The sequence below is a fragment of the Mesoplodon densirostris genome, chromosome 5 (assembly GCF_025265405.1).
Source record: "Mesoplodon densirostris isolate mMesDen1 chromosome 5, mMesDen1 primary haplotype, whole genome shotgun sequence".
NCBI lineage: Eukaryota > Metazoa > Chordata > Mammalia > Artiodactyla > Ziphiidae > Mesoplodon > Mesoplodon densirostris.
In genome coordinates, this window is record NC_082665.1 from 117472737 (window position 1) to 117497552 (window position 24816).

General features: G+C 34.7%; 1 protein-coding gene across 9 annotated transcripts in view; it reads left to right on the plus strand.

The window, feature by feature from the left end:
* The window catches only part of DLG1 (discs large MAGUK scaffold protein 1), a 295589-nt gene that overhangs the window by 253563 nt on the left and 17210 nt on the right, over positions 1-24816 (plus strand). For all 9 annotated transcript variants that reach the window (XM_060099334.1, XM_060099338.1, XM_060099339.1 and 6 more), the window contains 4 exons: positions 5764-5805; positions 8244-8294; positions 9163-9264; positions 9526-9698. In XM_060099334.1, coding sequence (XP_059955317.1) covers positions 5764-5805; positions 8244-8294; positions 9163-9264; positions 9526-9698 — 368 coding nt within the window. The remainder of the gene's footprint in view (positions 1-5763; positions 5806-8243; positions 8295-9162; positions 9265-9525; positions 9699-24816) is intronic.

Sequence of the window (24816 nt, forward strand, 5' to 3'; positions counted from 1 at the left end):
CCCTCATTATTAGAAGGTAGAATATAATCTTCCTTACAGTTTTATGTCCCCCCCTTTTTTTTGTTAAAACAAGTTAAAATTGCTTTGAGCCTGTGTTAGAAAAGCATTGCTATAATGTGAAACTATAAAACACAATAGATCTTAAATATTAAAGAAGAATTGTAGAACTCAAGTTCAAGTAGCAGTCTATGTAGTAGGTAAATTGTATATTTTTTTAAGGAAGCTGTAAGTTATGAAAAGAATTATAAGAAATATTATCCTTTGTTTTTTCTTTAACCAAGGTGTTGTCTCTGTTTGGGGGGAGTTTTTTTTGTGTGTGTTGTTCCTGTTTAATTTTCTAGCTAGTACTTAATCTTCATATAAAGCTTGGTACAGAGTCTGATAATGTAGGAGTCATTTAATAAATGTTGGAATGAGTGAATGAAACAAGAAGTCATTTTAGCAAACAAAATTTTAAATGTGAATGTTTACAAATTGATTAAATGTGAAATTTTACCAAATATTACTAAGTTCTTTTAGGTGACAGTGACTCATAGAAGTAATCTTTTAGGCTAAAGTTTTTTTCTAAGTAGTTGTTTCCGTTTGCATTATTAAGCATCTTGAAAACTTATTTCTTCATAATTCATCGATCATTAAGGATGTAGCCAATATCTTTTAACTTTCTAAGTTTACCTTAATAAACATTAAATTTCACAGATTTTTTTCCTGATTAATGCTAACTTGACTTTTAACCTTAACTATAAGTGCTTGACTTTTATTTCAACTTTAACAATTAAAGGTTTATATTAGATTGAAAGCAGTATGCTTTATATGTAATTATTTCTGTTACACACACTTTATTATTTATGCATTTGCCTTTTTAGGATCTGGCAAGAGCCACAAATTTACTATCACTAGTGGCACCCTTTTTTAATCTCTTACCTTTGGGAAAAATTATCAGTGAAATCTTCAGAAACAGGAAAATATTCCCACAGATTCTTAATGCTATATAATTTATTTTGAGAATGATCATGAGGTGGTGTGGATCATCAAATGAACCCACATATTTTTGTTACCTGTTGAGTCATCAGAGAACTGTGGAAAGCTCATGGAAAAAGGAACTAAATGAAGAATTTGGTTCCCACATTGATATTTTTATAGTAGATAACTACACCTTGACCACATTGTATTTTCAGCTCTCATTTTAATTGAGGTTTGAGATTTGGGAAGAGAAACAAATGAAAAATGATAACTGATTACCAATGTCGTTGATTTAATTTTCTGGTCAGTGACTTAAGATCCCTTGAATGGTAGGTTTCTGTGCTTCATCTCACAAGAACTGAAAGAATTTATTCACGTGGTAACTTGATCAGATCAAAAAGATTTTATTTAGAAAAGGTTGACGGAGACAGAAAAATATCAGTAAAATTCTAAACTGGATATGATGGAGGTTATCACATAAAACATTACTAGCAGCTGACAAGATGCTCATTATTATACAGTAGAAAATACTGGGAAGAAGAGTGGGTTAAGGGCATTATTTAAGATCTCAGTTACCTGTATTCTAAAGTTCAGGATACAGGGAAAAAACTAAGCAAAATCCTGTGCGATTTTAATATAAGAAAATAAATGTGACCTCATATTGGTATTCATTAAGCCTTGCTGGAACAGGACTCATGAAGGGACTGAAAACAGAAGGACAGATTATTCCAGATAACCTGTTGAAGAGATGTGGAATAACACTGAATATCAAGAAAGATGTACACCTGCATGTAATTTCACACAACCTATGAAAAAGTAGGGTATTTAATTAAAGAGCAGAGAGGGAAACAAAAGTGGTACACTAGAATACTTTTCAAAGACAAGAATCCAGTGATTCTACAAAGAAGAGGATCAAATAAATTATTGATTTATCCTATTGACAGTAGACGAAACAATAATAGAAATTGCCTTTCCAAACCTAATTTTGACTAACAGAACTAATTAAAGTATGATGGAAATCTGGGAGGATACAACTAAATTATCGTACTTGTAAAAAGCTAGAAATAGAAATCTGTGTAGCTTTTATGCTTTTAGAAGGCAATTTTGAAAGAATTCAAGAGGAAAAAAGTGGGTAAGATTCCTTTAAAAGAGACTAAAAGTAAGTGTAGTTCAGGAGCAGTTATATAAGGTGCTCAGAAATGAAATTACGGTATACAGTTTCAGACAAGGTTTGTACCTGTCTTTTGTATGCAGTTTATTTTTATAGCTTTCCACTTTGTAAAACACCTCAGAAACTTCTACAGTTAGGCACATAGGTTTCCTATTACATCTCTTCTTTTTCTATTTTAAAGACTTATTTAAGTAGAGTGGTACAGAGCTCTTAAGATGCCAAAACCAGACTTATTTTCATTTGTGTTAAGAATAAGTGTTAAGAGTAGTAGTATTGTTTAAGACTGAGGATGTGTTGTATTTAGAGAGAGCAAAGAGAAAACACATGATATAGTCTCAGGAAGAAATGTTTGACTAGAAAGGTGAGACTTGGTCAGAGAGATTTTTTTTTTTTTTTTGCGGTATGCGGGCCTCTCACTGTTGTGGCCTCCCCCGTTGCGGAGCACAGGCTCCGGACGCGCAGGCTCAGCGGCCATGGCTCACGGGCCCAGCCGCTCCGCGGCATATGGGATCCTCCCAGACCGGGGCACGAACCCGTATCCCCTGCATCGGCAGGCGGACTCTCAACCACTTGCGCCACCAGGGAGGCCCGGTCAGAGAGATTTGAAATGGTTGTGATCATCAAACATATAAACAAGAATTAAAATTTTAAGAATCTGATTATACTATGTCAAAAGGATAATATTCTTGCACATAAATTTCTAACAGATCAATAAGAAACAAACACTCCCCATTAGAAAGCTGGACAAAGGATATAAGAAGAATGCTCAAAAGATAAGCAACTGAAATAAGCATATAAGAAATGTTTAACGGCCCTAATAATCAATAAACAAAATGGTATGTTTTACCCATCACCTTAGCAGACTTTTCTTTTAAAGGAGAATCCAGTGATGGAGATGGTTCTGTGGAATGACTGCTTTTAACATATTACTACTGGGAGTGTAAATTGGTACAGCCTTTTTGGAAAAGCATATCTTTTGATCTACTAATTCTTTTTCAAGGAATTTATCCTAAGGATGTAATCAGAGGTGGAAACAAAGGTTTATATATCAGGATGTTTTGTTTAATAATATTTAGAAAGTAGAGCACCCCCTAAATTCAAATAATCCTAAAATGCCTTACAGTTGGGAAGTGGTTAATGACTTATGACTTACTATATAGTATAATATTTTATAGCCATTGAAAATCATATTAAAATATAATGGTCTGGAAAATGCTCACAATATAAATGAAAAAAGTAAACTATGAAACTGTACATATATTGTCTCAGATTTGTAAATAAACACATATATTTAGGGCTATTTTTGAATAGTGTTGCTTTGAACATTTTTATACATATCTTTTGGTATGCATATATGCCTTTTATGTTGGGAAAATACCTAGGAAATGAATTGCTGGGTCACAGACATAATATGTTAGGTATTAGTAGATAGTGCCAAGTAGTTTTCCAAAGTGGTTATACCAGTTTACCCCACCCCCACCCCCAAGTAGTATGTGAGTTCCAGTTGCTACATATCTTTCTCTACGCTTGACATACCTGTTTTGTTTTTGTTTTTTCATTTTGGTCAATCTGGTGGATGATAGAGATATATGTTGTGTTTTTAATTTGCATTTCCCCGATAGTAAGCTTGAACACTTTTTTATACTTATTGGATATTTGAATGTCTTCTTTGATGACATGCTTGAAAAAGATTATTTTTAATTTTCAGGAAAAAAGCATTTTAACTTTCTAACAAGCTCCCAAGCAATGATAATGATGCCATTCCAAGGACAATACTTTAAGTAGCAAGAGTTTATTGTAGAGGAGTTACTTAAAGGATACTTGAAAGAACTTGAAGAATTTGACTGCTTCGTACTTATTGGTAATCTTAGGGAACTCACGATGAGTAGGGGAAATTCCCAGAAAAGAGATTGTAGTAACTTCGATTTTTTATACATGTATAACATGTCAGACATATTCAATAGTAGAGGAATAATAAAATAAACCCCACAAGTATTCATTTATCCAAGTTCTCTAATTGTCAAATCATGGTTAATTTTGTTTCTTCTATACTCCCACTTTCCCCTCCACTCAAGTGCAATAAATAACATTTCTTTCTTTTGTATATTAGAGATTGCAGAGTGTAATACCAATCCTACTATAAATTTAAGAATTTTTTTTATGTGGCATTCCTACTTCTGGGAATGAATTTTAAGGAAATAGGACAAAAGGTGAAAGCCATGTAAATGAAGACGTTCATAATAATTTGTTGATATTTGTGGAAAACAATTTAAAGCAAACTAAAATATCTAAATAAGTAGTAAGGTAAATCATGATGTAACAGTCCAATAGAATATTATACAACAATTTAAAATGATTGTTTTGACATCTGTGTGGTAACATGAGAAGAAATTTTTAAATATAAACTTTAGAAAACCACCATTTTATATGTGCTATTATACATTATTCAGTCTTGTAATTTTTAATGATCCTCCTATATACATAATAATGATTAAGAAAGTTGTATCTTGTCTTTGTAGGTTAGAATAACAGACTTATTTTTCACTATGACAGTTTTTCAAGAACTGTACTACCATTAAGTTCTACCATTCTCTAAACTTTTCAGTAGTGCTACTTGATTTTAGGAGACTGTGGGTGGTATGGTGCAGCAGATATCTCTCCTCAAGCTTTTTCCTTATCCGTTAATTTTTTTTTCCTTTGCCTGACATAAGAAATTTAGATTTACTTCTCTCCCATGGAAAATTTTGTTTTTTAGTTTTCATAGATAAAATTACCTTTTTTTATTTAAAAGAGACACGTATTGAGAGAGCGCAAGAGATTACATTTACATGAGAAAAGTGCTGGCTGTTTACTGAACAGTCAAGTTATGAAATGGGGGTCACTTTGAAGAAGGGGCCACGCAGCAGATGGGTGTGTTTACTTTATCTTTTTTGTTTTGCAAAGTAACCATTGTCAGTTTTATCAAAGCCGAGTTTCTCAGAAATATTAATCTACTTTAAAATACAATCCCACCTTCTAGAATTCCGTTCCATTTGACTTTTTTTTTGAGGCATCTGAATCTGTGATATCCAAAATGCTTTATCTGTATGATCTCAGACATGAATTTTCATTTCTCTTCAGGAACAAGAAAGAAGCTGAACTAAAAGCAAGATCATTTATTTATTTTTTAAGATATCACTTCATTGAAATGGGCATCTGTTTGCTCAGATATAACTTGTCTCCTTTGTTAGTCATTACTGTATCATAACCTAAATTAAATGGTGTCAATGACATTTTCTCTTTGTGGTTTTTATGACGACAGTTGGACTGATTTAGGATCACTTTGTTATATTCTACTTTGTTATATTCTATTATAATCTATTCATAATAAGATTTTGTTCATAAACTGTTGAACAGAAAATGAGACATTTTCCTTGACTGCAGATTTTTTTTCCTTGCTAATTCATATTCATTTATTTGAAATAATTAAACTTTTCAAAGAAAATCAGAAATGTTTTTAAAAACTCTTTGGGTATCTGTGGTTTATATCTCGACATTTTGTTAAGTCGCCTTGTGTTTATTTTGATAATTTGCTTTTTTTAAACTCATGACACTGTGTTTTCTTTATTTTTTCCATTGTCCTGCAATTTCAGAACATGTAACTTCTAATGCCAGTGATAGCGAAAGTAGTTACCGTAAGTGTTTTCAGTTGTTTGTTCTTTTGTTATCTCAAGTAATATATCCTTTGGAGTTTTTTTCCCTTAGTGATGTATTCTGAAAACTGAAAATTAGGTGCTTAATATTTTAAAATCAGGGAGAGCCAAGTAAAATTCTTTACTTGATAAATAAAATCATACTCTATGTACAGAAATTAATTTCCAAAGTTTTCATAAAATACAAAAGTTCATTTTACAAAAGTGCTATTCGTGTACACAGTATGTGTATGTGTGTATCTTTTATAAGAAGTAAATATCTAGTTAAATGAGTAGTAAACTTGTATTTTGCCATTTTATTTAGTAATTCTGTTTCTAACTAATCATTAAAATATTTTTCAGTAATGCTAAATTATAATTAGCTTTATTTCCTTTTTTATTCTCTGTCACCAATACTGGTGTGGGTCAAGATACTATTTATTGCCAGCTTTTGGTGAACATAGGAAATGACGAAGGGAAAATTTTCAACAGTTGCTCAAACAGTAATACTGATCTCTTTTTTGGTTCTTATGGTACTGTCTTGGTATTATATTATTAAGGGACCTATATAAGCGTGTGAACTTTTTAAATATATTTGGGCATGGGAGGAGGGGAGAGTACATGAATATTATCAGTTGTAGCACTTTAAAAATTAAAATTGCTTTTCTAACTTTTTTTTTTACTGCTGTCTAATATGAAAGTAATCTTGATTACAGATGAGTATGGCTGCTCAAAAGGTCCATCCTGTTAATATCAGTCTCTAATATTTTTCATGTTGACAGTATATACTTTTAACCCTCATTCATTTGATTGGTTGTTATTTTTGCTGCGTAATAGTTATTTAGCGATTTTCTTTTTTGATATGGGAATGTGATTTCTCGTATTTTAGCATTTTATTAACTTACAGTCAGAACTCACCAGAGAGTAGCTGAGTAGCTTTCTAGACTAAAAAGAGGTAATGAAAGTATATACTGTCTGTCTCACCATTTGCATGAATTATTAGGTGTGGAATATTCAAATTGCATGTTTATGATAACATGTAAAACATGTTTAACATACAGTACTTTAAAAAGCAGCTTGTAAATATATATTTTTTATGTATTATAAATTTTTTTTTTTTTTTTTTTTTTTTTTTTTTTTTTTTTTTTGTGGTATGCGGGCCTCTCACTGTTGTGGCCTCCCCCGTTGCGGAGCACAGGCTCCGGATGCGCAGGCTCCGGATGCGCAGGCCCAGCGGCCATGGCTCACGGGCCCAGCCGCTCCGCGGCATGTGGGATCCTCCCAGACCGGGGCACGAACCCGTATCCCCTGCATCGGCAGGCGGACTCTCAACCACTGCGCCACCAGGGAGGCCCATAAATTTTAAAACAACAAAATATACTTTAAAGCAGGAAAGAATATTTATGTCGGTATGTGAATTTAAAAGATTTACAGCTGCATACATGTAATATAAACCAATGACAAATTTAGTGAAAAGATTGTTATAGAATCATAATAATCAAGAAGAAAATCTTCAAATACATTCTGCTGTATTGATTTCATTGAACCACTTGAATTTAACAGCTCTTCCTTGTTTGTTTTCTACACGTGTGCGTGTGTATGTGTATGTGTGTGCTAAGAACTCCTGAAATTTTTAACTTTTTTTCATTGAGTCGAGATATAATTCGTAGACTTTTCTATTTAGGATATTCATAAGCTCTAATCTTTTAATTTAATCCTAGAGAATATAACTTCTGAAGTGCTTTTAAGATCAAAGCAAAATATATTTTTTCTCCTTTACTATCTATGTGATTCATTTTGTTGAAAGGGAAGGATTTAATTTTATCTAAAACTTTTTCTAACTCAAAATGTTATTTTTTAAAAATTGAATAAATGAATTATTATAATAATGAATTTTTTTCATCAATGAAATAGTGACACTAGTTTTACCTTTGCATTAAAATCTTTTGGTTAGAAAATAGTTGTAATTATAAAAATGTATGTGCTATGTTAAGTGTTATACCTGGTAGGACCAAAAAAAAGCAGCATATTAATAACAGAAAATTACCTAATATGCATATATGTAGAACTGCTCATTAAAGTATTAATTTTTTAAAAACTATTTAATAGCTCTTAGATTCTAAATAAAAAATTAATAGCTTATACTTGACATCCCAAGTGAAGATTTTAATTCGGTCTATTAATAATCTGTAAAACCCAGAATAACAGAAAGGTAGTTATCAACTAGCACATTTTATATTTTCTTTTTACACATACCAAACTTTATAATTTATCACTTTTTTTCCTAAATTATGCCATAATTAATTTATAAAGTACCCTTTTTTCTTACATCTTTGCTACTTTTCTCGGGAAAGTTCTAGTAATCTATATGTTATATTAAAGAATTAAATTATATAGTTTTCTTTATAGATTTTCTCATCTGTATTTTAACTTTCTAATAGGTGGTCAAGAAGAATATGTCTTATCTTATGAGCCAGTGAATCAACAAGAAGGTTTGTGAAGCCTGTTGATGTTTTACAATCTTATGGAAAAAAGTAATTTGAAAAATAGGTCTAACTCAACTCATAGCTTAAAAAAAGTTTTATTAGAATTTTAGTCTTTTTTCTTACTCTACATGTATATATATAGAGAGAAATTTACTATATGTATTTTATGAAACATGGTTTAGCCCATAGATTATTAAAATCTAATCATTTTATATTGGTGTATTATTTCCTAAGCAACTTCTTTCCAGTGTTCATAATAGTATCACTATCCTTGTTCAAAATCTTGGAATCATCTTTGATCTTTCTGTTCCTCATCTCCCTTGTCTAGTCAGTTTCTAGGCCCTATTTATTCTTATCATATCTTTCTTATTTATAACCTTTCATCCCTCCTACCACAATGTTAAAGTCTCATTTTCACTACCAGTCTCCCTGCTTCCAACATGGTCCCTTACAGTCCAGCATGTATATTAGATCATCTTTCTTGATGACTACTCTGATTATACCCAGTTTCTTTTTTGCCCTTCTTTGATCTGCTTCCCTACAGTTTCTACTTGAAAAGGGATCAGTAAAACACTGTGCTGTGTTTTCTCATTTGTAATGAGATGATGTTAGCAGTGTACAAAAACATTATCTGCTAAAATGCTGAATTTAACTTGGTTGAATTATCTAAGTGTATGACTTCCAACAGGAGATTGACTGAAGTGTAAGATTTTAATAAAAGCTTGTAAGCTATCAAGTTAGGCATCATTGGTGGAGAAAGAATAAAAAAGAAATTCTTCATAACAGTTAAGGATACTTTCGTTTTCTAGTGAAGTAAAATACACAGATGTTTGTTGAGTGTTTATTTCTTTTAACATGCAGTATATTTTTATAGTTAATTATACTCGACCAGTGATCATATTGGGACCTATGAAAGACAGGATAAATGATGACTTGATCTCAGAATTTCCTGACAAATTTGGATCATGTGTTCCTCGTGAGTAACCCACATAAAAATTCTTAATTATTGTTCTTATATTTTGACAATATTTTGTCACTGTGTGGTCAAAGTAAACAGTATCAATTTTTAATGGTTTATACTTACTTTATCAGTTATTCATCCTCCATATTATTGTCACTTTTCAAATTTAAATCAATCTCTGTTGTAGTGAACTTTACAAAATGATTCTTTAAGTAGAAAATGGCTTTGTTGTGCCTTTTAATATTAAACACTTCCTCAAGTTCTTTTCTATTAAAGATACAACTAGACCAAAACGAGATTATGAGGTAGATGGAAGAGATTATCATTTTGTGACTTCAAGAGAGCAAATGGAAAAAGATATCCAGGAGCATAAATTCATTGAAGCTGGGCAGTATAACAACCATCTGTATGGAACAAGTGTTCAGTCTGTGCGAGAAGTAGCAGAAAAGGTAAGCATCAAAGTGATCCCAGACTAAAGTTTCTAATCAGATAAGCTTTTTTTTTTCAGATATGCCTTTGACAGTATGAAAGAATTATGGATAGAAACTTTTGATTCGTGTTTTTGAAAAAATATAGATACATGTTGCAGCATTGATTACTTTAAGCAATGTTATGAATTTATTCAACTAAAGATTTACTTTTAGGTGACATAGAAAAATATATATAAGATAAAGTAGAATAAGAAAATCAACAAAGAAAATAAGAATAGAAATGATAACATGAATCTCTGCAGGAGGGGAGATTATTATTTTGGGGTCCTGTACATTTGCTAGAGATAGACCTTGTGTTTAGCCCTAGCTTTCCAACAAGTAGCATAATTAAGAAGTTAAGATCATCAATAAAAATGAGCCAGATGTTCAAGATAAGTGTAAATGGTTCCTGGTACTGAGACTAGGCAAAAAATTTCTCCTGAATGGTCATTTAATAAAAGACAGTGTGGAAAAATACTCAGTAACATTGTAACAGCAACAGATTTTTTGAAAGCAGTCTGATGATATATTGACATTGGGTTAAGGCAGTTTTATGGTAAAGCCAAAACAGTGTACTCCAGATGTGCTGCTATACTTAAATCAGTCTTTGGGCCTAGAAAATAAACATCAACAGGGCCTCCCTGGTTGAGAGTCCGCCTGCCGATGCAGGGGATACGGGTTCGTGCCTCGGTCTGGGAGGATCCCATATGCCGCGGAGCGGCTGGGCCCGTGAGCCATGGCCGCTGAGCCTGCGCGTCCGGAGCCTGCGCGTCCGGAACCTGTGCTCCGCAACGGGGGAGGCCACAACAGTGAGAGGCCCGCATACTGCAAAAAAAAAAAAAAAAGAAAAAAAAAAAGAAAATAAACATCAACAAATTATTTTATACTTTCAAAACTATAGTAGTTAAAGACTTAGTCATGAAATACTTACAAAATATAAAGCAGTAATTCAACATCTCAGTTTTCCATCTGTAAGTGCTCCTTTTTTTAATAAGAGGTTTGGTTAATTGTGATTAGTTTTAAAAATCGAAAAAATGGACATGTTCAGTGATGGCAAGAATTTGGTAAAATAGAAAATCTTATTAGATACTGTTAATGGGGGTAGAATTAATAGAACTTCATTTGAGAATGATTTGGCAATACCAAATAAATGTACATAACCTGTGACTCAGAAATTCTATTTCTTGATATCTAAGTAGAGATTCACACATAAGGATTATGTGTAATAATGTGATTGGAGCACTTTATAGTAGTGAAGAACTGGACTCAACAAAGGGGAATGGATAATTAACTGTTATTTATTCATGCAGTAGGATACAGAAACTAGAGCGAATAAACTAAAATACCCGCTAGTTAGGTGTATCCACATTAATAAATCTCAAAATTATAATGGTGAATGAATGAAGTTGGAAGGGATATATACAGGATGACACTATTCCTATAAACTTTAATTAACATAATGTAGTTCATTAATACATATTTCGTGTTTTCATAAACATAAAAACACGAATGGGTATCAAATAAGCTACGAGGATATATAGTACAGCCCAGGGAATAATTATAAATAGAATGTAACCTTTAAAAAGTGTGATCACTATGTTGTATACCAGAAACTTATATAATATTGTACATCAACTATACCTCAATTTTAAAAAAAATATTTACCAGGAAAAAAAAATGCATGGGAATGATACACATCTACTTCAGGTGTATATGTAGCTGCTATTCAGTGGTTTTCCTTTGGGAGAAAAGGAAGGAAATTGTAGCTTTAGCTTTACTTGTAATATTGTATTTCTTTTAAATTTTTTAAAAATTTAAAAAACACACCTCAGCCTGACAAATAATATCCAAACTTCAGATTATTGATAAATAGAAAAATAACACCATATCGTAGCAAACTATTTCTTCTGCAAACCTTGTGGAGAAGAAAATATCAGGAGGTCCCACAAAGTAGAAATATTACAAATAACACTGTGATCACAATGCAGTAAAGCTATAAATTATTAGAAAATCAAAAACTGAAAGCCTGGCCAACTGGAAAATTTTTATTATTTATTCATATTAAAGTATAGTTGATGTACAACATTGTATATGTTAGAGGTGTCCATTATAGTGATTCACTGTTTTTAAAGGTTGTACTCCATTTATAGTTATTACAAAATATTGGCTGTATTCCCCATTTTGTACAGAATATCCTTATAGCTTATTTTATACATAATAGTTTGTACCTCTAAGTCCCCTACCCCTGTATTGCCACTCCCTCTTTCCTCTCCCCACTGGTAACCACTAGTTTGTTCTCTGTATTTGTGAGTCTGCTTCTTTTTTCTTATATTCACTAGTTTGTTGTGTTTTTAGATTCCACATATAAGTGATGTCATACAGTATTTATCTTTCTCTGTCTGACTTATTTCACTTAGCATAATACCCTCCAAATCCATCCATGTTGCTGCACGTGGCAAAATTTCATTCTTCTTATGTCTGAGTAGTATTCCATTATGTATATATACCACATCTTCTTTATCCATTCATCTGTTGATGGACACTTAGGTTGCTTCCATATCTTGGCAATTGTAAATGATGCTGGTATGAACAATGGGGTGCGTGTATCTTTTTGAATTAGTGTTTTTGTTTTTTCAGGTATATCCCAGGAGTGAAATTGTTGGGTCATATGGTAGTTCTAGTAGTTAGTTAGTAGTAGTTGGTTTTTTGAGAAACCTCCATACTGTTTTCCACAGTGACTGCACCAATTTACATTCCCACCAGCAGTGTACAAGGGTTCCTTTTTCTCCACATCCTTGCCAACATTTGTTATTTGTGCTCTGTTTGATGATAGCTATTCTGACAGGTGTGAGATGGTATCTCACTGTGGTTTGATTTTCATTTCCCTGATGATTAATGATGTTGAGCACCTTTTCATGTGCCTGCTGGCCATCTGCATTTCCTCTTTGGAAAAATGTCTATTCAGTTCTGCCCATTTTTTAAACAGGTTATTTGTTTATTTGATGCTGAGTTGTATGAGCTGTATATATGTTGTATATTAATCCCTTATCAGTTCTACTATTTTCAAATATCTGCTCCCATTCAGTAGGTTGTCTTTTCATTTTGTCAATGATTTTCTTTGCTGTGCAAAAGCTTTTATGTTTAATTAGGTCCTATTTGTTTATTTTTGCTTTTATTTCATTTGTGTTAGGAGACAGAGCCAAAAAAGTATTGCCGTGATTTATTTCAGAAAGTGTCCTGCCTATGTTTTACTCTAGGAGTTTTATACTATCCGGTCTTACATTTGGGTCTTTAATCCATTTTGAGTTTGCTTTTGTATATAGTGTTAGAGAATGTTCTAATTTAATTGTTTTACATGTAGCTGTCCAGTGTTCCCAGCAGCACTTACTGAAGAGAGAAGTCTTTTCTCCATTGTTTATTCTTGCCTCCTTGTCATAGATTAATTGACCATTAGTGCATGGGTTTATTTCTGGGCTTTCTATCCTGTTCCAGTGATATCAGTTTTTGTGCCAGTACCATATTGTTTTGATTACTATAGCTTTGTAATATAGTCTGAAGTCAGGGAGCATGATTCCTACACATACATTGTTCTTTCTCAAGATTGTTTTGGCTATTTGGGGTCTTTCATGTTTCCATAAAAATTTTAAATTTATTTGTTCTAGTTCTGTGGAAAATGCCATTGGTATTTTGATAGGGATTGCATTGAATCTGTAGATTACCTTGGGTAGTATGCTCATTTTAGCAATATGAATTCTTCCAATCCAAGAACATGATATATCTTTCCATGTATTTGTGTCATCTTCAGTTTATTTCATCAGTGTCTTATAGTTTTCTGAGTACAGGTCTTTTACCTCCTCAGGTAGGTTTATTCCTACATATTTTATTCTTTTTGATGCAGTGGTAAATGGGATTGTTTCATTAATTTCTCTTTCTGATAGTTTGTTGTTAGTGTATAGAAATGCAACACACTTCCATATGTTAATTTTGTATCCTGCAACTTTATACCACATTTATTGGTGAGCCCTAGTAGTTTTCTGGTGATATGTTTAGGAGTCTGTATATACAGTATCATGTCATCTGCAGACAGTGACAGTTTTACTTCTTCAGTTCCAATTTGGATTCATTTTATTTCTTTTTCTTGTCTGGTTGCTGTAGCTAGGACTTCTACTACTAAATAAAAGTGGCAATAGTGGATATCCTTGTCTTGTTCCTGATCTTAGAGGAAATGCTTCAGCTTTTCACCTTTGAGTATCATGTTAGCTGTGGGTTTGTTGCAAATGAACTTTATTATCTTGAGATATGTTCCTTCTGTGCCCAAGTTCTGGAGAGTTTTATCATAATGGGTGCTGAATTTTGTCAAAAGCTGTTTCTGCATCTATTGAGATGATAGTATGGTTTTTATTCTTCAGTTTGTTAATGTGGTGTATCATACTGAGTGATTTGTGTATACTGAAAAATCCCTGCATCTGGGATAAATCCCACTTGATCGTGGTGTATGATCCTTTTAATGTACTGTTGGATATGGTTTGCTAAATTTCTGTGTAGGATTTTTGCATGTATGTTCATCCTTGATAATTCGCCTCTAGTTTTCTTTTCTTGTGATATCTTTGTCTGGTTTTGGTATCAGGGTAATGCCAGCCTCATAGAATGAGTTCAGAAGCATTCCTTCCTCTGCAATCTTTTGGAATAGTTTGAGAAGGGTAGGTGTTAACTCTTCTCTAAATGTTTGATAGAATTCACCTGTGAAACCATGTGTTCCTGGGCTTTTGTTTGTTGGGCGGTTTTTCATTACTGATACAGTTTCATTACTGGTAATGGGTCTGCTCATATTTTCAGTTTCTTGCTGTTTCACTCTTGGGAGAGTGTACCTTTCTAAGAATCTGTTTATTTCTTCTAGGTTGTCCATTTTATTGGCATATAGTTGTTTGTAGTAGTCTCTTATGATCCTTTGTATTTCTGTGGGTCAGTTGTAACTTCTTTTTCATTTCTGATTTTACTGATTTGGACCCCCTCTCTTTTTTTTTTTTTGATAAGTCTGGCTATAGGTTTATCAATTTTCTTTATCTTTGCGAAGAACCAGCTTTTAGTTTCATCGATCTTTTCTATTGTTTTCTTCATCTCTATTTCATTTATTTCTGCTCTGATCTTTATGATTTCTTTCCTTCAACTAACTTGGAGGGTTTTTTTTCTTTTTCTAGTTCCTTTAGATGTAAGGTTAGGTTGTTTATTTGAGATTTTTCTTTTTTCCTGAGGTAAGCTTGTATCTCTATAAACGTCCCTCTTAGAACTGCTTTTTGCTGTGTGCCATCGTTTTTGGATCATCATGTTTTCGTTTTCATTTGTCTCTAGGTCTTTTTTATTTGCTCCTTGATTGCTTCAGTGATCCATTGGTGGTTTAGTAGCTTATTATTTAGCCTTCACATATTTGTGTTTTTTGCAGTTTTTTTTTCTTGTAGTTGATTTCTAGTCTCATAGCGTTGTGGTCAGAAAAGATGGTTAATATGATTTCAGTTTTCGTAAATTTACCAAGGCTTGTTTTGTGGCCTAGCATGTGATCTGTCCTGGAGAATGTTCCATATGCACTTGAACAGAATATGTATTCTGCTGCTTTCAGATGTAATGCTCTTTATCAATTAAGTCCATCTGGTCTATTGTGTCATTTAAGGCTAGTGTTTCCTTATTGATTTTCCATCTGGATGATCTGCCCATTGGTGTAAGTGGGATGTTAAAGTCCCCTACTACAACTGTGTTCTATCAATTTCTCCTTTTATGTTCTTAATATTTGCCTTATATATTTAGGTGTTCCTATGTTTGGTGCATATATATTTACAGTTGTTATGTCTTCTTGGATTTATCCCTTGATCATTATGTAGTGTCCTTTTTTGTCGCTTGTCACAGTCTTTATTTTAAAGTCTATTTTATCTGATATAAGTATTGCTACTCTGGCTTTTTTTTTATTTCCATTTGCATGGAATACCTTTTTCTATCCCCTCACTTTCAGTCTGTGTGTGTCTTTAGATCTGAAGTGAGTTTCTTGTAGGCAGCATATACACCAGTCTTATATTTGTATCCTTGATTCCAGCATTTAGTCCATTTACATTTAAGATAATTATCAGTATGTATGTTCTTCCTTCCGTTTTGTTAATTGCTTTGCAGTTGTTTTTGCATGTCTTTTTTTCCCCTTCTTTTGTTCTCTTGTGATTTAATGACTGTCTTTAGTGTTATGTTTGGATTCTTTTTTCTTTTTTGTGTGTATATCTATTATAGATTTTTGGTTTGTGATTAACATGAGGCTTTTATATAGCAGTCTGTATGTATACGTGATTGTTTTAAGTTGCTTATCTCTTCATTTCAAATGCATTTTAAAGACCCGCCATTTGTACTCTCTTCCCCTCACGATTACTGTTTATCTGTTTGTTTTATATAACCCTTAACTGCTTATTGTGGATGTAGATGATTTTACTACTTTTCTCTTTTAACCTTCCTACTGCCTTTACTGTATATTTGCCTTTACCATTGAGTATTTTCATTTTGTAATTTTCTTGTTTCTTGTTGTGGCCTTTTCTTTTCCACCTAGAGAAGTACCTTTAACATTAGCTGTAGAACTGATTTGGTGATGCTGAACTCTTAGCTTTTGCTTGTCTGTAAAGCTTTTGATCTCCATCAAACCTAAATTAGAGCCTTGCTGGGTAGAGTATTCTTAGTTATAGGTTTTTCCCTTTCATCACTTTAAATATATCATGCCACTTCGTTCTGGGCTGCAGAATTTCTGATGAAAAATCAGAAATTTACGGGCATTCCCTTGCATGTTATTTGTTGCTTTTCCCTTGCTGCTTTTAACATTTTCTATTTATCCTTAATTTTTGTCACTTTAATTACAACGTGTCTTGGTATGTTCCTCTTTGGATTAATTCTTTTTGGAACTCTGCACTACCTGGACTTGGGTGACTGTTCCCTTTCCCAGGTTAGGGAAGTTTTCAGCTGTTATGTCTTCATTTATGTTCTCAGCCCCTTTCTCTCTCTCTTCCTCTGGGACCCATGTAATGCAAATATTGATGTGCTTGATGTTGTCCCAGAGGTCTGTTTAACTGTCCTCATTGCTTTTCATTCTTTTTTCTTTTTTCTCTTCAGTGGCAGTAATTTCCACTACTCTGTCTTCCAGCTCACTAATCCATTCTTCTGTATCACTTAGTCTACTATTGATTCCTTCTAGTGTACTTTTCATTTTAGTTATTGTATTCTTCATCTCTGTTTGGTTGTTCTTTATATTTTCTAACTCTTTGTTAAAAACTTCTAATTTGGAAATTCCCAGATGGTCCAGCAGTTAGCACTCCACACCACTGCAGAGGGCACAGGTTCAATCCCTGCTCGGAGAACTAAGATCCCACAAGCCGCACAGAGCAGCCAAAAAAACACTTCTACCTGCTCACTCTGTGTATCCATTCTTCTCCCAAGTTCTTTAATCATCTTTACAATCATTACCTTGAATTCTTTCTTGGGTTGATTGCCTATCTCCACTTCACTTAGTTGTTCTTCTGGGGTTTTATCTTGTTCCTTTGTCTGGAACATGTTTCTCTGCCACCTCATTTTATCTAAGTTGCTATTTGTATTTTTATGTATCTGGTAGGTTAGTTACATTTCCCAACCTTGGACAAGTGGTCTTCTGTAAGAGGTGCCCTATGTGTCCCAGCAGCACACTCCTGTCTCGTCATCCAAGATACATGCTTTAGGTGATCTCCCTATGAAGGGGGGTCATTCTGTTGTGAGAGGCTGACTATGTGGGCAGTGTGGTAGGCTTGCTTGGCCCCTAGCCCTGTTGGTTGCCAGGCCCTGCCTTGTACAGAGGCTGCTGGCTATTGTTTAGCATGGCCTGGTCACACAGTGGGTGACTGCAGAACCCCAGGATGCCTCAGGGCTTATGCGAGCTCACTGATGGGCAGAGTTATGGCCCAAAAGACTCTGGGGCTGTTGTCCACCCACTGTTGGGTGAAACCAGGTCCTGGGGTTAGTGCTGGACTACTAGCAGGCAAAGCCAGGTCCTGGAGTCTGGCTGCAGGGCTGTGGGATCCCAGAGCTGGTGTCAGATCACTGGTGGCGGAGCGGTTCCTCATACAGTTGGTTAGTGTCCGGGGAGTCCCAAAGCTTCTGTTGGCCTGCTGTGGGCAGGCTGGGTCCACAGGTTGCAGGATTGTGGTTTTCTTGCACCTGGTGTCTGCCCCCTGGTGGGTGAAGCTGGTCTAGAGGCTAGTTCAGGCTTCCTGGAAGGCAGAGCTGGTGCCTGCCCACTGGTAGATGTAGCTGGATCATGGCCCTCTCTTGGGCAGGGGCATGTCTAGAGGTGACTGTGGGTTCAGGAAGTCTTTAGGCAGCCTATCTGCTGATAGGTAGAGATGTATTCCCACCTAGTTAGTTGTTTGGCCTGAGGCATCACTGGCACCTGGCGCTGGCAGTGGCACCTACAGGCTGTTAGGTGGGGCCAGGTCTTGGCACTAATGAGCCATAAGGAGGATCCCACTATGACGACCACCCACACTAGTATCCACATGGTAGAAAACTCCCACATGTGGCTGCCACCAGTGTCTGTGTCCCCAGGGTGAGTGGCAGCCACCCCACCTCTCCAGGAGATTCTCCAAGACCAGCAGGTAGGTCAGCCCAGGCTCCCATCAAATTACTGCTTTTGCCCTGGGTGCTGGTGCATGTGAGATTTTGTGTGCACCCTTTAATAGTGAAGTCTCTATTTCCCCCAGTCCTTTGGGACTCACAAATTGATCTCCACTGGCCTTCAGAACCAAATGCTGTGGAGACTTGTCTTCCTCGTGCAGGGCCCCCAGGCTGGGGAGCCCAACATGGGGCTCAGAACTCTCATTCCTATGGAAGAACCTCTGTAATATAATTATTCTCCAGTTTATGGGTCACCCATCCAGGGGTGTGCAACTTGATTATATCACAAGTACACCCCTCCTACCTGTCTTGTTGTCATTCCTTCTCTGTGTGTTTAGTTGTAGATCTTTTCTGGTAGGTTCTGATCTTTTTCATACCTGGTCCTTCTGCAGGTAGTTGTGGTTTTGGTGTGCTCATGAGAGGAGGCGAGCTCAGGGTCTTTCTACTCTGCCATCTTGGCCAGTCTCTCTCCCAGTTAGGAAATTTAAAGCCACCTCTTAACTCTTAAGTGAAGGAGAAAATACAAAATGAAATTACAGAATTTCTTAAAAATGAAAGTAGTACATATCAGAATCCATGGGATACATTTAAAACAGTGATCAAAGGAAAATTCATAGCCTTAAGAACTTTTCCAAAGAAAAATGAATGTGAATAGGGATTTCCCTGGTGGCACAGTGTTAAGAATCTGCCTGCCGATGCAGGAGATACAGGTCTGAGCTCTGGTCAGGGAAGATCCCACATGCTGCAGAACAGCTAAGCCCGTGCACCACAACTGCCAAGCCTGCGCGCTGCAACCACTGAAGCCCATGTGCCTAGAGCCCATGCTCTGCAACGAGAGGCCACCACAATGAGAAGCCCGCGTGCTGCAACGAAGAGTAGCCCCCACTCACCACAACTAGAGAAAGCCCGCATGCAACAACGAAGACCCAACGCAGCCAAAAATAAAATTAAATAAAGTAAATTTTTTTAAATGAATGAGAATAAATAAACCAAATCCCTAGTGTAAAGTACTAGAAAAAGATAAAGGAAGAACATAATATAAATAAAAGCAGAAATTATGTGGTAAGCAGAAGGAAGAAAATGAAGATCAGAGAGGAAACTAATAAAACAAAAGCAATAGATAAAATCAATGAAACCAAAACTTGTCCTTTGAGAAGATCAAAGTTATTGATAAACCTTTAACCAGACTGATCAGAAAAAAGGAAAGAAGACACAAATTACCAAAATCAGGAATGAGAGAAATAACAAAATCTACAAATATTTAAAGAAAAGTCAGAAATTAGTAACAACTTTATACCACTGAGTTCAACAATTTAGATGAAAAGGATAAATTCCTTGAAAGGAATAAACTACTTAAGCTCAAGAAGAAATAGATAATTTGAATAGCCCTACATCTGTTAAAGAAATTGATTTGTATTTAAAAACCTTTCCACAAAGAAAACTCCAGGCCCAGATGGCTTCACTAATAAATTTTACCAAACACTTAAGGAAGAAATAAGAAATAATACCCATTTTCTACCATAAAATTTAAAAAGAGGGAGTGCTTCCCAATTTATTCTGAGTCCAGCATTACTTAGATTTCAAAACCTGACTACACATTACCAAAAAAACTACAGACCAATTTCTGTGAACATAGATGCAGAATTTCTGAACAAAATTTTTACAAATTTGATCTAATATAAAAAAGATAATATAACCACCAAGTTAGGGTTTATCCAGTGAATTCCAGGTAAATTTTAACATGAGAAAAGCAGTCAGTTTACCTCACCATATTAAACTAAAGAAGGAAAACCATATGATTATCCCCATAGTTTAGGAGAAGCTTTGACAGAATCCAACATCCTTTTTCTTTTTTTTTTTTTTTTGGCTGCATTAGGTGTTCGTTGCTGTGTGCGGTCTTTCTCTAGTGTAGCAAGCGGGAGCTACTCTTCGTTGTGGTGCACAGGCTTCTCACTGCGGTTGCTTCTCTTGTTGCAGAGAGCAGGCTCTAGGCGCGCGGGCTTCAGTAGTTGCAGCACGCAGGCTCAGTAGTTGCAGCACATGAGCCCTAGATCACGCAGGCTTTAGTAATTGTGGCACACGGGCTTCAGTAGTTGTGGCTCACGGGCTCTAGAGCACAGGCTCAGTAGTTGTGATGCACAGCCTTAGTTGCTTCACAGCATATGATATGGTATCTTCCGGACCAGGGATCAAACCTGTGTCCCCTGCATTGGCAGGCAGATTCTTAACCACTGCACCACCAGAGAAGTCCCCCAACATCCATTCTTGATTAAACTCTCCACAAACTGGGAATAGAAAAGAACTTTCTCAAACTGATAAATAATCTAAAAATCCTACACCTATCATCATACTTAATGATAAAAGAAGCTCAGTGTTTTCCCCCTAAAATCAGAAACATGTCAAGGATACCCACTCTCACCACTTGTTTTCAGCATTGTACTAGAGGTTCTAGCCAGTGCAGTAAGACAAGAGAGAGAAAGAAAAGTCATCCAAATTGGAAAGGAAGAAGTAGAATTGTCCTTATTTGCAGACAACATGATTGTCTATGTAAAAAATCTGATAGAATCTACCAAAAAAAAAAATGCTACTAGAACTAGTAAATAAGTTTAGCAAGATCAAAGGATACAGTATTGATCAATATACAAAAATCAATTGTATTTCTATATACTAGACCAAATTGAAATTTTAAAAAACATTATTTGTAGCAGCATTAAAAAATATTAAATAGAGATAAATCTTACCAAAAATTTGCAGATCAGTACACTAAAAACTACAAAGCATTGCTGAGAGAATTAAAGAAGACCTAAATAAATGGAGAGATGCACCATGCTCATGGATTGAAAGGCTCAGTGTTGTTTAGATATCAGTTTTGTTCACTTGCACTTTAGGCTCAGTACAACCCCAATCAAAAATCCCAGGAGTTCTTTTTGTAGAAATTGACATGATAATAATACTAAAGTTCATATGGAAATGCAAAAGATCTAAAATAGCCAAAACAACTTTGAAAAAGAACGAAGCTGAAGGACTCACCCTACTTCATTTTGAAATTTATAAAAATACACTTAAGATGGTGTGCATAAAGATATTGGCATGAAGATAGGTAGGTCAGGGCTTCCCTGGTGGCTCAGTGGTTGAGAGTCCGCCTGCCGATGCAAGGGACACGGTTCTTGCCCTGGTCCGGGAGGATCCCACATGCCGCGGAGCGGCTGGGCCTGTGAGCCATGGCCGCTGAGCCTGCGTGTCCGGAGCCTCTGCTCCACAGTGCGAGAGGCCACAACAGTGAGAGGCCTGCGTACCACAAAAAAAAAAAAAAAGATAGGTAGATCAGTGTAACATACTAGAGAATCCGTAAATGGACCCACGTGTATATGGATAGCTGTGGTCAAAGGTGCAAAGGCAATTCAGTGGAGAAAGGGGTATTCTTTCAACAAATGGTGATGGAACAATTGACTAGCCACACCTCATACCATACACAGAAATTAACTCAAAATAGATCCTAAATCTGAATCCCGGAACTATAAACATAGGAAAAATCTTCATGACTTTGGGTTTGGCAATGATTCCTAAGATAATATACCAAAAGCACAATCCATAAAAGAAAAAAAATGATAAATTGGACTTCATCAAGGTTAAAACTTCTGCTCTTGGGGGAAAAAGAAAAAAACACTGTTAAGTGAATAAAAAGACAGACCATATACTAGGAGAAAATATTTTCACATCATATATTTCATAAAAGATTTGTATCTAGAACATGTAAAGAACTCTTTCATTACAATAATAAAGGCAACCCTATTTTTAAATGAACAAAGGATTTGAAAAGACGTTTCTCGAAGGAAGATATAAAAATGGCCAATAAACACGTGAAAAGATACTCAACACAGTCAGTCATTAGGTAAATGCAGATTGAAACCTTAATGAGGAGCCACTACATACCCATTGGAATGGCTAAGTTTTTTTAAACTGACCATTACCAAGTTTTGACAGAGATAGGAGGAAAGAAATCATATGTCCATACAGAGACTTAACATGAATATTTGTAACAGCTTTATTTATAATGGACAAAAACTGGAAATAACCCAGATGTCCCTCATCTGGTGAATGGATAAACAAAGTGTGGTATATTCATGTAATGGACTACTACTCAGCAATAAAGAGTAATAAATTGTTGATGTTACACAACAGCATGGATGAATCCCAAAGTAGTTATGCTGAGTGAAAGGAGCCAGACAGTAAACTACATACTGAATAATTGTACTTATATAAAGTTTTAGAAATTTCATACTAATCTATATTAACAAAAAGCAGACTAGTGGTTGCTTGGAGAAGGACAGGAAGGAGAGGTTACAAAGAGGCATGAAACTGGGGAGTGACTGATATACTTATTATTTTGATTATGGTGATGATTTCAAGGTGTATACACATGTCAAAACTTACCAAATTGTATACTTTCAATATCTGCAGTTTATTGTATGTCAGTTATGCCTTAACTGAGCCTTTTTTTCTTTTAACTGACATTCCTCCTAGTGCTTTGGGGGAAAACAGAACTTGTATCTTTAACATTATATGCTTTCTGAACTACTTAAGATTTTTGTCACTTGCATACATATTCTTTATAATAAAAATAATTAATAAAATAGATTTTTGTAAGAAATTAAGGTGGAGAAGAGAAAAGCAGAAGATCTAGAAAGAAATAGCACAATAGACAAACTACTAGCTAACCTGATTTTATTTTAAGGGGAAAATCACAAACACTAGACACAGGAAATGACAAGGGGACATAACCATTGAAATATTATGAAATCATAAAAGACTATATTGCATATCTTTATATAAATAAAATTTTAAACTTGGTTGAGATGGATAATTTCCTAGAAAAATACAGTTTACCAAAGTTGACCTATTAGAGATGGAAAGATTTCTATAGAAGAAGAAATTTTTAGAAGAAATAGAGCAAGTTATCAGGAAACTATGCCACAAAAAATATGAGGCCCAGATGACATCATGGGGGAATTCTAATAAATCTTGAAAGGTTAGATCATCCTAAAGCTCCATAAATACTGTTCAAGAGCATTCTTTTTATGAAGCAAGTCTAATATTGATATCTAAACCTGATGAAGACAGTGAAAATTATAGATCAGTATCACTGATAAATATTAATATAAAAGTTAAATATTTTAATAAACAGAATCCAATACCACATTGAAAAATAATATACCATGACCAAATGGGATTAAAGGTATTTAAAGTCAGCTCAATATTAGGAAATCCATTAATGTAATCTCCCACATTAACAGATCTAAAGAGAAAAATCATATATTCACAGATGCCTGAAAAGCATTTGGTAAAATCCAGTACCTCTACTGGGAGGGGGAAATCTCAAAAATACAGAGATTGTTGTTATTTTTTTAAAGAGAAAAAAGAAAAAGATTGAGATGGACGGCTCGAAATCCTTAATGGGAGAAACATTGAGGCAGTGCCATTATGATAGGAGCAAGGCAAGGATGTCCATTATCTCTACTACTACTCAAGGTATTAGTCAATGCTATTACACAATACAAATCAATCAGAGGCATAAGAATTGGAAAAGAAATAAAACTATCTCTGTTTTCAGATAATATAGTAACCTAGAAACCATACAAAATTTATTTTGTAAAATATAAATTTATTATAAAATTAAAAACTTATAAAATCAAAGACAAAATAGAAAGCTAGAGTAAGGTAGCATATAAAATTAATATGCAGAAATTAATAGCTTTCTTTTACATGAACAGTAATCAGAAGATGATTATAGAGAAAACCCCATTTATAATGTAAGAAATAGCATGTAAAATACTTAGTAGACTTAATGAGAAATATGCACTTACATGAAGAAATCTGTAAAACACTCCTGAAAGACAGAATATTAGACTTGATCAAATGTAAAGACATCCCTTGTTCTTAGCTATGACAATTCAATGTTGTAAAGCTGCCAGTTCTGTCTAAGCTAATTTATATATGAGCACAATCCTGGTAAAAATAACTACCAGCTTTTTTATGGGGTTAGACAAATTGAATTGAAGTTCATAAGAGAAGCCAAGGCAACACAAAAAGAAAAGCTACAAGAGATTCTAGCCCTACCAGATATTAAAGAATACTCTTAAGACTTCTTAATTAAAACAGTATGTTAATGACCCATGAATAGGGCAAAAAGACGAGTAGAATAGAAAAGAGAATCCAGAAAAGACACAAGTACATATGAAAATATAGTATATGACAAAGGTGCCATCTCATATCACTGGGGCTTTTAATAATGGGCTTTTAAGTAAATAGTGCTGGAACAACTGGAGAAAAGGTAAATTAGAACCATACTTCAGGGGGACTTCACTGATAGCGCAGTGGATAAGACCCCGTGCTCCCAATGCAGGGTGTCTGGGTTCAATCCCTGGTCAGGGAACTA